The sequence below is a fragment of the Cherax quadricarinatus genome, chromosome 19 (genome assembly GCF_038502225.1).
Source record: "Cherax quadricarinatus isolate ZL_2023a chromosome 19, ASM3850222v1, whole genome shotgun sequence".
NCBI classification, from domain to species: Eukaryota; Metazoa; Arthropoda; class Malacostraca; order Decapoda; family Parastacidae; genus Cherax; species Cherax quadricarinatus.
This window is the reverse complement of record NC_091310.1, coordinates 35,795,340-35,814,408: the sequence shown is the minus strand read 5'-3', so window position 1 is coordinate 35,814,408 and position 19,069 is coordinate 35,795,340. Positions and strand designations below refer to the sequence as shown.

Here is a 19,069-nt window from a genome sequence, read left to right as displayed (position 1 = left end):
TGCTTTTAACATTTCTGTCATGATCCCATCAGTTCAAGCTGCTTTACCCCCTTTCATTCTACGTAATGCCTCACGTACCTCCACCACACTTACAGTCTGCTCTTCTTCACTCCTAAAAGATGGTATACCTCCCTGGCCAGTGCATGAAATTACTGCCTCCCTTTCTTCCTTAACATTTAAAAGTTCCTCAAAATATTCTCGCCATCTACCTAATACCTCCCTCTCCCCATCTAATAACTCCCCTACTCTGTTTTATATATATATATATATATATATATATATATATATATATATATATATATATATATATATATATATATATATATATGTGTGTGTATTATATATATATATATATATATATATATATATATGTGTATATATATATTCTTTTTTTTTTTCAACAAGTCGGCCGTCTCCCACCAAGGCAGGGTGACCCAAAAAAGAAAGAAAATCCCCAAAAAGAAAATACTTTCATCATCATTCAACACTCTCACCTCACTCACACATAATCACTGTTTTTGCAGAGGTGCTCAGAACACAAAAGTTTAGAAGCATATATGTATAAAGATATACAACATATCCCTCCAAACTGCTAATATCCCGAAACCCCTCCTTTAGAGTGCAGGCATTGTACTTCCCATTTCCAGGACTCAAGTCCGGCTATATAAAAATAACCGGTTTCCCTGAATCCCTTCACTAAATATTACCCTGCTCACACTCCAACAGCTCGTCAGGTCCCAAAAACCATTTGTCTCCATTCACTCCTATCAAACACGCTCACGCATGCCTGCTGGAAGTCCAAGCCCCTCGCACACAAAACCTCCTTTACCCCCTCCCTCCAACCTTTCCTAGGACGACCCCTACCCTGCCTTCCTTTCACTACAGACTGATACACTCTTGAAGTCATTCTGTTTCGCTCCATTCTCTCTACATGTCCGAACCACCTCAACAACCCTTCCTCAGCCCTCTGGACAACAGTTTTGGTAATCCCGCACCTCCTCCTAACTTCCAAACTACGAATTCTCTGCATTATATTCACACCACACATTGCCCTCAGACATGACATCTCCACTGCCTCCAGCCTTCTCCTCACTACAACATTCATCACCCATGCTTCACACCCATACAAGAGCGTTGGTAAAACTATACTCTCATACATTCCCCTCTTTGCCTCCAAGGACAAAATTCTATCTCCACAGACTCCTAAGTGGACCGCTCACCCTTTTTCCCTCATCAATTCTATGATTCACCTCATCTTTCATAGACCCATCCGCTGACACGTCCACTCCCAAATATCTGAATACATTCACCTCCTCCATACTCTCTCCCTCCAATCTGATATCCAATCTTTCATCACCTAATCTTTTTGTTATCCTCATAACCTTACTCTTTCCTGTATTCACTTTTAAGTTTCTTCTTTTGCATACCCTACCAAATTCATCCACCAACCTCTGCAACTTCTCTTCAGAATCTCCCAAGAGCACAGTGTCATCAGCAAAGAGCAACTGTGACAACTCCCACTTTATGTGTGATTCTTTATCTTTTAACTCCACGCCTCTTGCCAAGACCTTCGAATTTACTTCTCTTACAACCCCATCTATAAATATATTAACCCTTTCAGGGTCCGTCCCGTAGATCTACGGCTTTACGTTCAGGGTCCAAACCGTAGATCTACGCCATGAGCTCAGCTCACTCTGATAAACTGTGAGTGGTACATTTGGGCCTAGATATGAGAGAATACATCTATGTGGTATGTGTGCACCACATAAAACAGATCCTGCAGCACACTGTGTATAATGAGAGAAAAAAAAAGAAATCATGATTTTTCGATTAAAACAGCAACTTTGCAGTGTTTTTTCGTATGTTTTTTATAGTTGTATTTGCGATTTTTTGGTCTCATTTGATAGAATGGAAGACATATTACAGAAATAGAGATGATTTTGATTGGTTTTAGCACTGGAAATGGCTTGAAACTGAGCTCAAAGTAGCAGAAATGTTAAATTTTTGCCGATATTCAAGAGTAAACAAACGACCTCACACGTCTAATACACGTCAGCTGGTGGGTCTAATTTACATTCACAAATATGGTGATGATATTTATACAATTATTACAGTATTGCATAACAGTAAATCTTCTATTTTTTGGTGTGAATAAAAATTCATTATGTGAATAAAAAATCAAAATGGAATTTATTTGTAAAGCCTCAAACATAACTAATGAACAGAGGAAATGTTAGTTTAGTGCCAGGAATGCCTACATTGTTCATTCTGGACCCTATTTTGAAATTGGAATATTTTGAACTTTGTGTTAAATTGGCCAAATTAACAATTTCTGATCACTTTATTTTGTAGTTGAAACAGTTGACTTGGCGATTTCTTGTGCTCAATCGATAGAATAGAAGTAATACTAGTGAAATAGCTAAGAATTTGGTTGATTGGAATAATGTAATTGGCCTAAAATGGGAGTCAAAGTCGGCAAAATCGCCGATTCGTAAATATCGCTGACACATCAAAATTCGCGAGAGCATAATTTCGTCAATTTTCCACCAAATTTCGTACTTTTTGTTTTATTACCTTCACAAACAGATTCTCTATGATTTCATAAGAAAAAATAACAAATTTTTTTTTTTGAAAATTCTTGGACACTGGTGCGTGACTCCAGATTTGGGCCTTGGACCCTGAAAGGGTTAAACAACCATGGTGACATCACACATCCTTGTCTAAGACCTCAAGTATGGCCTGCCGGTTTCCCTGAATCCCTTCATAAATGTTACTTTGCTCACACTCCAACAGCACGTCAAGTATTAAAAACCATTTGTCTCCATTCACTCCTATCAAACACGCCACGCATGCCTGCTGGAAGTCCAAGCCCCTCGCACACAAAAACCTCCTTACCCCCTCCACTCCTCCACCCTTCCTAGGCCGACCCCTCCCTACCCCGCCTTCCTTCCACTACAGACTGATACACTCTTGAAGTCATTCTTTTGTTTCGCCTTCCATTCTCTACATGTCCGAACCACCTCAACAACCCTTCCTCAGCCCTCTGGACAACAGTTTTGGTAATCCCGCACCTCCTCCTAACTTCCAAACTACGAATTCTCTGCATTATATTCACACCACACATTGCCCTCAGACATGACATCTCCACTGCCTCCAGCCTTCTCCTCGCTGCAACATTCATCACCCACGCTTCACACCCATATAAGGAGCGTTGGTAAAACTATACTCTCAGTACATTCCCTCTTTGCCTCCAAGGACAAAGTTCTTTGTCTCCACAGACTCCTAAGTGCACCACTCACTCTTTTCCCTCATCAATTCTATGATTCACCTCATCTTTCATAGACCCATCCGCTGACACGTCCACTCCCAAATATCTGAATACGTTCACCTCCTCCATACTCTCTCCCTCCAATCTGATATTCAATCTTTCATCACCTAATCTTTTGTTATCCTCATAACCTTACTCTTTCCTGTATTCACCTTTAATTTTCTTCCACCAATCTCTGCAACTTCTCTTCAGAATCTCCCAAGAGCACAGTGTCATCAGCAAAGAGCAGCTGTGACAACTCCCACTTTGTGTGTGATTCTTTATCTTTTAACTCCACGCCTCTTGCCAAGACCCTCGCATTTACTTCTCTTACAACCCCATCTATAAATATATTAAACAACCACGGTGACATCACACATCCTTGTCTAAGGCCTACTTTTACTGGGAAAAAATTTCCCTCTTTCCTACATACTCTAACTTGAGCCTCACTATCCTCGTAAAAACTCTTCACTGCTTTCAGTAACCTACCTCCTACACCATACACTTGCAACATCTGCCACATTGCCCCCCTATCCACCCTGTCATACGCCTTTTCCAAATCCATAAATGCCACAAAGACCTCTTTAGCCTTATCTAAATACTGTTCATTATATGTTTCACTGTAAACACCTGGTCCACACACCCCCTACCTTTCCTAAAGCCTCCTTGTTCATCTGCTATCCTATTTTCCGTCTTACTCTTAATTCTTTCAATTATAACTCTACCATACACTTTACCAGGTACACTCAACAGACTTATCCCATAATTTTTGCACTCTCTTTTATCCCCTTTGCCTTTATACAAAGGAACTATGCATGCTCTCTGCCAATCCCTAGGTACCTTACTTCTTCCATACATTTTATTAAATAATTGCACCAAACTACCAAAATAAAACTATATCCCCACCTGCTTTTAACATTTAACATTTTAACATTTCTATATATATATATATTATATATATATATATATATATATATATATATATATATATATATATATATATATATATATATATATATATATATATATATATATATATATATATATATATATATATATATATATATATATATATATATATATATATATATATATATATATATATATATATATATATATATATATATATATATATATATATATATATATATATATATATATATATATATATATATATATATATATATATATATATATATATATATATATATATATATATATATATATATATATATATATATAATATATATATATATATATATATATATATATATATATATATATATATATATATATATATATATATATATATATATATATATATATATATATATATATATATATATATATATATATATATATATATATATATATATATATATATATATATATATATATATATATATATATATATATATATATATTTATATATATATATATATATATATATATATATATATATATATATATATATATATATATATATATATATATATATATATATATATATATATATATATATATATATATATATATATATATATATTATATATATATATATATATATATATATATATATATATATATATATATATATATATATATATATATATATATATATATATATATATATATATATATATATATATATATATATATATATATATATATATATATATATATATATATATATATATATATATATATATATATATATATATATATATATATATATATATATATATATATATATATATATATATATATATATATATATATATATATATATATATATATATATATATATATATATATATATATATATATATATATATATATATATATATATATATATATATATATATATATATATATATATATATATATATATATATATATATATATATATATATATATATATATATATATATATATATATATATATATATATATATATATATATATATATATATATATATATATATATATATATATATATATATATATATATATATATATATATATATATATATATATATATATATATATATATATATATATATATATATATTATATATATATATTATCTATATATATTATATATATATATTATATATCTATATATATTATATATATATATATATATTATATATCTATATATATTATATATATATATATTATATATCTAATATATATATATATATATATATATATATATATATATATATATATATATATATATATATATATATATATATATAGATATATATATATATATATATATATATATATAAAGTTATGTGCTTTGAACACTGCAGAAAAGAGGAGGCTGGAGAAATTGGAGACATTACATATGAAAGCAATGTGTAGTGTGAATATTATGCAAAGAATATGGAGTATAAAACTAAAGTGTGTGAAGACAAAAAGTATCAAGAGTGCAGAAGAGGGTTTGTCGAGGTGGTTTGGACAGACAAGAGAAGATGGAGCAGATTAAGATGATCTAGAGGAGGGACAGGAGGTTCATCTTAGAAAGGGATGGAGATAGACATATGTGGGAGTGCCACATCAGGGTTACTGGAGAACAGTGATTTTAGGGATTTGATGTGCTACTGGGGTACGAGCAAAATAAAATTTATGAAGGAGTGTAGGTACTGCATTCTCACCTCCTGGACTATAGTCCAGGAGGTGGGAATGCAGTACCTACACTCTGAAGGAGGCACAGGGATGTTACAGTTCACAGGGTTACTTGAAATGTGATATGCACTTATGGGAAGACAGCTAATGAATAAATAGACTGATTCAGTGGTCAGAGAAGTGGCAGATGCAGTTTAATAATAGACAAATGCAAAGTTCTAAATGTTGGACAGGAAAATAACCATGCCACATATAAACTAAATAATGTAGATCTCAATATTACGGATTGCAAAAAGGTTTTAGGAAGGAGTTCTGGTTAGTAGTAATCTAAAACCAAGACAACAGTGCATTAGTGTTCACAATAAAGCTAACAGAATCCTTGGCTTCATAGCAAGAAGTATAAATAATAGAAGTCCTTAGGTTGTTCTTCAACTCTATATATTTTTGGTTAGGCCTCATTTAGATTATGCTGCACAGTTTTGGTTACCGTATTACAGAATGGATATTAATGCACTGGAAAACGTACAAAGGAGGATGACAAAGTTGATCCCCTGTATCAGAAATCTTCCCTATGAGGATAGACTGAGGGCCCTGAATCTGCACTCTCTAGAGAGGCATAGAATTAGGGGGGATATGACTGAGGTGTATAAATGGAAAACAGGAATTAATAAGGGGGATGTAAATAGAGTGCTAAAAATACCTAACACAGACAGGACTCGCAGCAATAGCTTTAACCCTTTTAACTATTTTTTCTTATGAAATGATAGAGAATCTTTTCCCGATCATAATGACACCAAAAGTATGAAATTTGATGCAAAACTTATGGAATTATGCTCTCGTGAAGTTAGCGGTCTCGGCAATATTTACGCATCGGCGATTTCACCCACTTTGAGCCCTATTTTCGGCCAATTTCAGTGTACTAGTCGACAAAAATCATATCCATTTCACTAGAACTCCATTTTTTCTATCGAATGAGTACAAGAAACCACCCATTTACCAATTTCAAGTATCCAATAAAGTGGTCAGAAATTGGCAATTTTGCAAATTTCAGAAGATGCCAATTTCCAAATAGGGTCCAGAATAAGCAAGACAGACATTCCTGGCATTAAAATGACATTTTCTCTGTTCATTAGTCACGTCCCCAGGCCCCTCTTACATCTCTTTTGCTTTCCACTTTGAATTTTTATTCTCACAAAAAATAGAAGATTTACTGTTATGCAGACTACTGCATTAGTGTAGAAATGGTATAAATAATATCACCACACTTGTGAAAGAATATTAGACTCACCAGTTGACATGTATTGGACACTTGGCATGATTTGTTTACTTTTGAAATTTGGTAAAAATTGAACATTTCTGCTACTTTGAGCTCAATTTCAAGGTACTTTTCATTATGAAACCAATCAAAATCATGTCAATTTCTGTAGTATGTCTTCCATTCTATAAAATGAGACCAGGAAAACTAGAATACAACAATAAATACCATACGAAAATACATTGCAAAGTCGCTGTTTTACACCAAAAACACGGTAGGAGTTTTTTTTATTGTGCACTGTGTGCTGCAGGATTTTTTTTATACTGTGCACACTGACCATATAGACCCATTCTTTCATATGTAGGCCTACCAGCTTTCTCTCATTAGATTTGAAGGTGCTAGAATTCAGGCATTCTAGAACGTCAATAACCCTGGTGCGTAAGCCATACTAGTATGTCAGAAACCCTGAAAGGGTTAAATTGGAAAAATTCAGATTCAGGAAGGATATAGGTTTGGTAATAGAGTTGTGGATGAGTGGAACAAACTCCTGAGTACCGTCATAGATGCTAAGACGTTGTGTAGTTTTAAAAATAGGTTGGATAAATACACGAGTGGGTGTGGTTGGGTGTGAGTTGGACCTGACTAGCTTGTGCTACTAGGTTGGATGCACTACTCCTCCCTTAAGTGATGTGTCTGACCTCACTAGGTCAAGGCATTGGCTTAAGCCAGTTGGAGAATTGGAGCTGCCTTGCATAGGCCAGTAGGCCTGTTGCAGTGTTCCTTCTTTCTTATGTTGTTTTGTTCTTGAATGTTTCTATTTTTGGGTTACTCTATCAATCAATCAATCAGATTTTGGTTATTGTGTGGTTTACATGTTATAAAATACTAATTACAGAGGGGGCCACTAGAACACCTAGCAAGGCTAGGCATTTCAGGCAAACTTGGATTAATTCGTAACCCTAAATTATTACTACTTTCATGGACAACAGCCAGAGGTTAAAAAAAAAAAAAAAATACCTGAAAAGCTATGTTTTGCTCTCATATCCATAAATACAAATGTCAAATTTTCTTACCACTGAAAATGTGAGAAAAAACAACTTAATTTCCATCACAGGAAACAATGCTAGGAAAAATTTTGCAGTAATATGACAGCTGCAAATAGGCCTCTAACATTGCATTTTTTATTTATAGCTATTGAATTAAGATGGTGAAAAGTGTTGAATGATAAAAGTCTTTTTTTCTTCCTTTTTGGGTCACCCTGCTTTGGTAGGAAATGGCTGACGTGTTAAAAAAACTAAGCCATAAGTGATAATAGTGACTTGAGGGCTTTTTTAGTGCCACTGATGCACATACACATACATACTAAGCATTATGAAAGATAAGATAAAGATAAAGATTTATTCATGTGCCTACTACATACACAGAACAATACACGCAAATATAAAAATAGTGGCCTGGTGGCTAAAGCTCCCGTTTCGCACACGGAGGGCCCGGGTTCGATTTCCGGCGGGTGGAAACATTCGACACGTTTCCTTACACCTGTTGTCCTATTCACTTAGCAGCAAATAGGTACCTGGGTGTTAGTCGACTGGTGTGGGTCGCATCCTGGGGGACAAGATTAAGGACCCCAATGGAAATAAGTTAGACAGTCCTCGATGACGCACTGACTTTCTTGGGTTATCCTGGGTGGCTAACCCTCAGGGGTTAAAAATGCGAACAAAATCTTATCTTATCTTATCTTATAAACCCTCCACTCAAACTTTCCTCTCCAACCTAAACAGGACACATGACCACAACACAAGGCACAGATCTCTTTTTGATATACCTCGTGTCCATATCACACTGTGTAAAAACTCTATGCACATAAAGGGCCCCAAAATATGGAATTCATTACCAGAAGATATTAAAGTAACCTGGTCTGAAAATCAATTTAGGACTCTTCTCAAAAGCCACTTAATCACATTAGACTAAACGCTAATACTCAGTACACACATACTCACTTATGTTCTCCCACATCATAACTTCAACAATCACTTTGAACCTTTTATCCATTGTTGACGGGAAAATAATTGAATCATTGTTTTCACAAAAAGCGTTTTTGAATAGATGAATTTATCTTTTGTCTTATACAAATTTTGATTCACTTATAATTAATCAACTGTTCAACTATGAAATAATTACTATCCTACTGTACAACTATGATATAATCCTTAGTGTTAAGTAGTCTCTAAGCCAATAATGTTAAGTTCGCCCATAATGTCTAGGCATAATAGAGGCTCTCTTTGCATTGCAACCCACTATTGTAAATTCAAAATCTCAATGTACTGTTTGCAAAGACATAAAATAAATAAACAAATAAATGTGTAATTACAATTTTGGTTTTGTAAATACAATTTTGGCTTGCTAAGTACAAAGAAAGCCACTACAGTGGAACCTTGACTTACGAGTGCCCCAACATACGAGTTTTTTGAGTTACAAACCGTCACTCGGTCAACTTTTTGCTCTGAGATACGAGCCAAATCTGAGTTACGAGCAAGCCTCAGAATGCCGCCACTAGTTGGCGCAGCGAACGCCACAACATCCACTCAGCATTGCACGTGTTTACCTCACCATGGATGCATTTCTTGTGCTGTGCTTGGGTTTTGTGCAGTTATTTTGACAAATTTCTTTTTTCTGACCATGGGCCCTAAGAAAGTAAGTACAAAGGACAGTGCTGAGAAGTAAAAGAGGATGATGTCCATTGAATTAAAGAATGACATCATAGAAAAACACAAGGGAGGTGTGCGGGCTGTGGACTTGGCCAGGCAGTACGAGCGCAGTACTTCTACGATATGTACGACACTAAAGCAGGAGTCGATAAAGGCTATAGCATCAACCAAGTGATAAAGTGTAGCATTAAGAATGTAGCAATTAAGTTCAGTGATAATTGTAGCATTAAGAGTGTAGCAAGTAGCCTGTTTTTTTCACCCTACACCTCCACCAGCATCTGTTCTCCAAGGTAAACACGTACACTTTATAAAACCAGTTTATTTCTTTACATTCTCTATGTATTATGTTTTTATACAATATTTCTTATTTATAAATACATTGTTTCAGTGTTTTCCTTATGAAACTAGTGATCTTGTGCAGTTAGCCTCACAAACGCTCCATTTGCAGAAGGGGAAAAATGGGAAGACATGGTCAGAGTGGGAGTGGCTGCCACCATTCATCACATGACATTTTATTCATTCTAGAATACAGTGGACCCCCGCTTTACGATCAGCTCCCAATGCGACCAATTAAATGTATTTATGTAAGTGCATTTGTACGTGTATGTTTGGGGGTCTGAAATGGACTAATCTAATTCACAATATTCCTTATGGGAACAAATTCGTTCAGTAATGGCACCTGAACATACTTCTGGAATGAAATAATATCGTAAGCCGGGGGTCCACTGTATATATCATGTTTCTATGTTATTTATATTGTTTATTATGTCATCAGATCAATTCTGATGGATAAATAAGCGGTAGAGTTGATATTAGCGTTATACGTACTGAAGTATTTTCTCCTGCCTCCCGAGAGCAGGAATTCCGCTGGAACAGATTAATGGCATTTCAATTAATTTCAATGAGGAAAACTGATTTGATATACGAGCAAATTGAGTTCCAAGCTAGGTCACGGAACGGATTAAAGCTCCTAAGTCAAGGTACCATTGTATCATGCCAGGGCATTTCCAGCAGACTAATCCTAGTACAGTACACAGTAACTACTTAAACTAGACAAGATAATAGTGGTTAACTTGATTACACTCTTATTTAAACTTAATACTAATGCGAGGTAGTCGAGGTGGAGGTTTATAAGAATTATAATCTTGTAGTTGCACATAATAAAAACAAAATTACAATTAATGGTTCAGGCAGTAATATTTCATGGATTGGCAAATGTTTAATAGCCAAGAGGTCACATATAACTAATTAGAAGTTGTTTTGGTTGATTTGGTTAGTATTGAGTGATATGATGATTTTTTAGCAGTCTTAAATTATAAGTAGTCAGGGGATCCTTCACCGGTTTCGGTAGAGTGTTCCAGATCTTCGGACCCTTTATATGCATGGCATTTTTGCATGGTGCGAGACTGACACGAGGGATGCTGAAGGGTGCCTTATGCCTTGTACTGTGACTGTGTTCTGTTGTAACTATCAAGGAAAAGTTTAACCCGTAAATGGTCCAAGCAGATCTACGTTCACATGTGTAGTGCTACAAAAGCAGAGCTACGTTTTTTTAACATTTTCAAATGTAACAAAAAAAAAAAAAAGTAGATCAAAGTTTTTTTTACACATTTTCAAATGTAAAAACACAAAAAGAAGATCTACTTTTTTTACATACTTTCAAATGTTGAAAAATCGTATATATACGTTTGGACCGTTTACGGGTTAAGTGGAGGGTTTATAGTGGAATTTAATCTTCTGCATATGTAGTAGGCACAATAATATGAGTGTATGTCTTGTATATTTAGCAAGTTCAGGCTTTTGAAAAGTGGTGGAGTGTGGTGTCTAGCACAGAAGCTGGTAATCATCCGCACAGCAGTTTTTTGTTGGGTTATTAAAGGTTTAAGGTGATTGGCTGTGGTTGATCCCCAGGCACTAATACCATAGGTGAGGTAAGGATATATTAGAGAGTGGTATAGGGTAAGGAGTTTCGTTTGTGGTACATAGTAGTATCATATTTTGGAAAGGATGCCTACTCATTTGGAAATTTTCTTGGATATATCTATGCTGGACGTAGGAATGAAATTTAAGATTACAGTCAAGGGAGAAAATTCCACCTAAGACAGCTGAAAAGAAGCTCAGCTGAAGGTCAAAATATACACTGTGGGATTTTTCCCTCCATTAATCAGTGTTCATCACACTTTGTTGCACTAACATAGTTTCTCTAAGGTACAGGTATTTCATCAAGTCAAAACCTACAGATAAGACAGCATTCTCCACCTTCCAGGTACAAGTCACAGATATTCATGTAAAATTAGTTCCCAAGGAAACCAGTGTGTGATCAGAGTACATTTTAAAATGTTTCCATAGATAATGAGGAAAAGTTTTAAATATTTTACGCTCTTTTGTGTATGTGCACATGTGTATGGTGTGCATGTGCACATGCATGTGTGTGTAAAAAAACCATACCCCGGCCGGGATTGAACCCGCGGTCATAGAGTCTCAAAACTCCAGCCCGTTGCGTTATCCCGGCCGGGGTATGGTTTGTTTGCAATCGTGTCATTACGATTTCGTGAGTCATGTGTGTGTATGTGTGTGCACGTATGCAAGTACTGGTTTATACTGACCTTCTGATTTTCCATGTTAAAGTCTGTGCAGGTATGTTCAGAAAACATGTCGAATTCCACAAAACTGTCTGGATCACACAGAAGTTCTACTCTTTCTCGAGCTGTTAACTTGCCCTGATGGTGAATTAAACTTTATTTGTATTTCTGGTAGGTAATTATATACAGCTGCAGCTATAATTACTAGATATCAAAACTCTAGTTAACAGAAATAATATTAAAGAAAAAAAAGGAACAATGCTGCGATTGGAACAATACATAAATAACCCACACATAGGCCTAGTGACAAATTAATGGTCCAAGTCAGACTGAAGTGTCATAAGTTTCAGTCTCGTACATGCGGATTATTTCTGTAGAAATTGTATTACAGGTCCACATCCCTTTATCCAAAACCCTTGGAGCCAGTAGTGTTTCAAATTTGACAGCCACTCTGGCAGTCAGTGCTGGGTCATGCCACCATGTGGTGGCATGACCCAGCACTGAAATAACTGACACTCCACACTCCATGAAAAAAACTTCGGTTTTTGGAACTTTTTGAATTTCAGGATTTCGGATACAGGGATGTGGATCTGTACTGTGTATATGTATACAGCATTTTGGTAATGCTCAACTAAATGACTATAACTATGAATCATAATTGACAGAGGTGCGAAACTTCAGGAGAGAAAGCAGAAGGCTTAAAATGGATACACTGCCACTGGTCCACCAAAATGCCTAATGAAATAAAGTAATAAATTATTAACCCTTTCAGGGTCCAAGGCCAAAATCTGAAGTGGTGCTCCAGTGTCCAAGAAATGAAAAAAAAAAAAAAAAAAAAAAAAAAATCTTACAGAATTAACCCTTAAACGGTCCAAACGTATATATATACGTTCACTCGTGTAGCGCCCCAAATTTTTTGAGGAAAAAAAAAATCTTTTCTTTTAAAAGGAAAAAAGAGCATATTGTGCCCAGGCATCCCCAATTATTTTAATATGGCACACAGTGAGTGCGCACACCCATTCTCTCATGTCTAGGTGACTCAGGCTTATTGTGGCAATGTTGAATGAATGACAAAGAAAACGTATATATACATTTGGGGCGCTACGCGCATGAACGTATATATACGTTTGGACCGTTTAAGGGTTAAAGAGTATATTTTTGTGAAGGTAATAAGACAAAAAAAAATTCTGATCAGTACTTACCGAGATACAGTGCCGAGAAGTTTACCCAAAACGACCGGGTGGTGGCAACATCGGCGATTTCCACACACGTGCATTACTTTAACTTTTTTGTAGCTTTTTCTTTTCTTTTCTAATTTTTTTTCTTTTCCTACTAACATTTGGGGCCTGAGAGACCAATACTGTATATAATGTATATATAAAAACTTACACTACTGAACACAATAACTGCACTAAAGTTATTATCATATTATTGTTTACCACTGTTGTTTATTACAATAAACATGCACAAATATTGTATAATACTAATGTTCTATCATATATTTACATATTTACAATCGCTGGACATGGTTTTAGAACTGCTGGAGCTTGTGGAACTCCTTGAAACAAGGCACCATGCACAGAGGTACCTTACATTCCCCGCACATAAACAGAGTGTCTTTGCGTCTTTGTTGCCGTCGTTTTGTTTGTGCACAGACAATGCATCTCTTTTGAGCAAATTTCTTCTTAGTTGCAGGAAGCTGTGTTATGAAATGATCACCTTCCCTCCTCAAACGCTTGGGTATATCCTGAGGAATTCGAGGACCTTGTTGTATAGCAGGTGTTGTTACCTGGTACTTCATTATGAGTTGTCTGACAACAGACAAACAAAATTCACCATACGGTGGTCTGTTGCCAGTCTTCATTTGGTACGTATTATATGCATTCAGCATTGAAATGTCCATGAGATGGAAGAAAAGTTTCATGTACCACTTGTAACTCTTACGAACACAGTCAACAAAACCAATCTGCATGTCACACTTGTCAACCAAGCGCATGTTTTGTGTATAATCAATCACTGTCACTGGTTTTCGAATACGTTCATTAGTCACTCGATCAACTTTGCCACTGTCTTGCATTTCGTTACGGTGAATGGTTGTCAACAATGTGACATCTCGTTTGTCATGCCACCGTAATGCCATGATGTCATTGGCAGTAAACACCTGCACGTCATCACCACGAACACCTGCGTTGAACCTGGGAATATGTTTACGATTAGAATGCACTGTGCCACACACATCTGTCTTGTTCACTCGCATGAAATCACTGAGTAATGGGCTTGTGTACCAATTATCGGTATATAATGTATGGCCCTTACCAAGATAAGGTGCCATCATGTTTCTCACTACGTCACCTGATATACCCAATAACATCTTGGTATCTTTCAATGTTTTACTACCCGTGTATACAACAATATCCAACACCAGGCCACTGTCACAATCACAGAGTACAAACAATTTTATACCAAAGCGGTTCCTCTTGCTTGGTATATACTGCTTGAATGACAGTCTACCTTTGAACAAAATCAAAGACTCGTCAATTACAAGATTCTTGAATGGATAAAAGTATATCCTGAACTTTTGTTTGAGATACATGAAAACATTTCTAATCTTGTATAACCTGTCACTTCTGTCAGGCCTGGTTTTGTCAGAGAAGTGCAACATACGTAACAGTAAGATAAACCTGTTCACTGGTATTATTTCACTGAAGGATGGGGTACAAATTAGCCGATCTGTGGACCAGTATGCTTTTATATTATGCTTATAGACGTGAGGCATAAGCATTATTGTTGCAAAAAGCAAATACATTTCTGCAACAGTCGTCTCTTTCCACCTGTGTAGTCTTGACTGTGGTGATAAGATCGTATTTGCCATGGTGTACTGAAAATACTTATTACTTTCCCTGACAATAATTTCCATCAATGGCTGGTCAAAGAATAATTCAAAGAATTCCAGTTCATTGGCCGTGGTTCCAAGGGGACAGGTAGGTAGAATTCCACTTTGCGAGTCATCAAAGTGGTGAGGGCTGGGAACAAAATTGGGATTTTGCTGCCAATCCCAGATACGGTTTGCTGGTGGATACTGGACATCATAGGCTGGTTGTATGGGTGGTTGTGGCGGGCTGGTGGGTGACGCTCTGCTTTGTCCTTGAACTGACGAGTCAGCAGCGTGGGTTCCCGCGTGGCACAGCGAGTCACGCATGGCGGTGCCACTACCACCACCAGCCCCACTAACACCATCCACTGATGTCTGTGGCCCATCCATGCCAAGTGTAGCCACATCATCCTCACTATCACTACCTAAAACGGGTGTAGGGCCACGGGATGTACTCCGTCCCCTGGGCACAGCATAGGGTACACTACCCGAGCGCATGCGGCGGCGAACATACCGACGCTTCACTGGTGAATACGTTTCCTCACTATCACTACTCGAATGATCGTCGAGCGCAATAAAATCACAATCCACGTCAGAATCATCGTCATTACTGAAGTCAGAGGCCAGGCCACGGGAAAATATTAGTTTTCTCTTACGTTTAGGAACACCCGACGGTGAGTCACGAGTGCCTACACCAGAGGTAGAAGGTCGAGGATCGTCGGGGTTTTCTGCACTATTATCGATATCCTGGTCATTATTTTTGGTCACTAACTTATGAAAGCCGTAGAATTCGTCTTCATTTCCACTTCCATCAGTGTCAGAACTATCAGACAGGAAGAGGAGAGTCCCAATTTTCCGGGGAGTGAGAGCTGACTTGCGATGAGGCATGGTGAACAAGGGTGACTGAGCCGGCGTTCCCACAATGCTATGCAGGCGCCTAGATTTTTTGTTTATGGCGCACACCCACGGCGCAGACCCATTCTCTCATATGTAGGCCTATGAGCGCTTTCGCGCTAAATTTGACGGCGCTAGAATTTTGGCGTAAATCTACGGTTTGGACACTCACCGACCAGCCGTAGATCTACGGGACGGACCCTGAAAGGGTTAATTTAAACTGGGATGTTGTTATTATTATTATCATCGCTATTATTTAATAAATTATTAAAACTGGGATAAAGTAATAAATAAATAATTAAAACTGGGATAAAGTAATAAATTATTAAAACTGGGATGCTTGAATGTGCGTGGATGTAGTGCGGATGACAAGAAACAGACGATTGCTGATGTTATGAATGAAAAGAGTTGGATGTCCTGGCCCTAAGCGAAACAAAGCTGAAGGGGGTAGGGGAGTTTTGGTGGGGAGAAATAAATGGGATTAAATCTGGAGTATCTGAGAGAGTTAGAGCTAAGGAAGGGGTAGCAATAATGTTGAAGGATCAGTTATGGAAGGAGAAAAGAGAATATGAATTTGCAAATTCAAGGATTATGTAGATTAAAGTAAAGGTTGGATGCGAAAAGTGGGTCATAATAAGCGTGTATGCACCTGGAGAAGAGAGGAATGTAGAGGAGAGAGAGAGAGATTTTGGGAGATGTTAAGTGAATGTATAGGAACCTTTGAACCAAGTGAGAGAGTAATTGTGGTAGGGGACCTGAATGCTAAAGTAGGAGAAACTTTTAGAGAGGGTGTGGTAGGTAAGTTTGGGGTGCCAGGTGTAAATGATAATGAGAGCCCTTTGATTGAACTTTGTATAGAAAGGAGTTTAGTTATAGGTAATACATATTTTAAGAAAAAGAGGGTAAATAAGTATACAAGATATGATGTAGGGCGAAATGACAGTAGTTTGTTGGATTATGTATTGGTAGATAGAAGTCTGTTGAGTAGACTTCAGGATGTACATGTTTATAGAGGGACCACAGATATACCAGATCACTTTTTAGTTGTAGCTACACTGAGAGTAAAAGGTAGATGGGATACAAGGAGAATAGAAGCATCAGGGAAGATAGAGGTGAAGGTTTATAAACTAAAAGAGGAGGCAGTTAGGGTAAGATATAAACAGCTATTGGAGGATAGATGGGCTAATGAGAGCATAGGCAATGGGGTCAAAGAGGTATGGGGTAGGTTTAAAAATGTAGTGTTAGAGTGTTCAGCAGAAGTTTGTGGTTACAGGAAAGTGGGTGCGGGAGGGAAGAGGAGCGATTGGTGGAATGATGATGTAAAGAGAGTAGTAAGGGAGAAAAAGTTAGCATATGAGAAGTTTTTACAAAGTAGAAGTGATGCAAGGAGGGAAGAGTATATGGAGAAAAAGAGAGAGGTTAAGAGAGTGGTGAAGCAATGTAAAAAGAGAGCAAATGAGAGAGTGGGTGAGTTATCAACAAATTTTCTTGAAAATTAGAAAAAATTTTGGAGTGAGATTAACAAGTTAAGGAAGCCTAGGCAACAAATAGATTTGTCAGTTAAAAATAGGAGAGGAGAGTTATTAAATGGAGAGTTAGAGGTATTGGGAAGATGGAGGGAATATTTTGAGGAATTGTTAAATGTTGATGAAGATAGGGAAGCTGTGATTTCGTGTATAGGGCAAGGAGGAATAACATCTTGTAGGAGTGCGGAAGAGCCAGTTGTGAGTGTGGGGGAAGTTCGTGAGGCAGTAGGTAAAATGAAAGGGGGTAAAGCAGCTGGGATTGATGGGATAAAGATAGAAATGTTAAAAGCAGGTGGGGATATAGTTTTGGAGTGGTTTGTGCAATTATTTAATAAATGTATGGAAGAGGGTAAGGTACCTAGGGATTGGCAGAGAGCATGCATAGTTCCTTTGTATAAAGGCAAAGGGGATAAAAGAGAGTGCAAAAATTATAGGGGGATAAGTCTGTTGAGTATACCTGGTAAAGTGTATGGTAGAGTTATTATTGAAAGAATTAAGAGCAAGATGGAGAATAGGATAGCAGATGAACAAGGAGGCTTTGGGAAAGGTAGGGGGTGTGTGGACCAGGTGTTTACAGTGAAACATATATAAGTGAACAGTATTTAGATAAGGCTAAAGAGGTTTTTGTGGCATTTATGAATTTGGAAAAGGCGTATGACAGGGTGGATAGGGGGGCAATGTGGCAGATGTTGAAGGTGTATGGTATAGGAGGTAGGTTACTGAAAGCAGTGAAGAGTTTTTACGAGGATAGTGAGGCTCAAGTTAGAGTACGTAGGAAAGAGGAATATTATTTCCCAGTAAAAGTAGGCCTTAGACAAGGATGTGTGATGTCACCGTGGTTGTTTAAAATATTTATAGATGGGGTTGTAAGAAAAGTAAATGCGAGGGTCTTGGCAAGAGGCGTGGAGTTAAAAGATAAAGAATCACACAAAGTGGGAGTTGTCACAGTTGCTCTTTGCTGATGACACTGTGCTCTTGGGAGATTCTGAAGAGAAGTTGCAGAGATTGGTGGATGAATTTGGTAGGGTATGTAAAAGAAAATTAAAAGTGAATACAGGAAAGAGTAAGGTTATGAGGGTAACAAAAAGATTAGGTGATGAAAGATTGGATATCAGATTGGAGGGAGAGAGTATGGAGGAGGTGAATGTATTCAGATATTTGGGAGTGGACGTGTCAGCGGATGGATCTATGAAAGATGAGATGAATCATAGAATTGATGAGGGGAAAAGGTTGAGCAGTGCACTTAGGAGTCTGTGGAGACAAAGAACTTTGTCCTTGGAGGCAAAGAGGG

The 19,069-nt window shown here is 36.5% G+C and overlaps 1 protein-coding gene across 3 annotated transcripts in view; it reads right to left on the bottom strand.

Moving 5' to 3' along the window:
* LOC128688321 (propionyl-CoA carboxylase beta chain, mitochondrial) overlaps nt 1-19,069 on the bottom strand; it is a 72,498-nt gene that overhangs the window by 38,381 nt on the left and 15,048 nt on the right. For 2 of the 3 annotated variants that reach the window (XM_070086641.1, XM_070086642.1), the window contains exon 2: nt 12,511-12,624. The exons of the other annotated variant lie outside the window; for it this stretch is intronic. In XM_070086641.1, the coding sequence (XP_069942742.1) occupies nt 12,511-12,624 (114 nt within the window). The remainder of the gene's footprint in view (nt 1-12,510; nt 12,625-19,069) is intronic. 3 annotated transcript variants of the gene reach the window in all.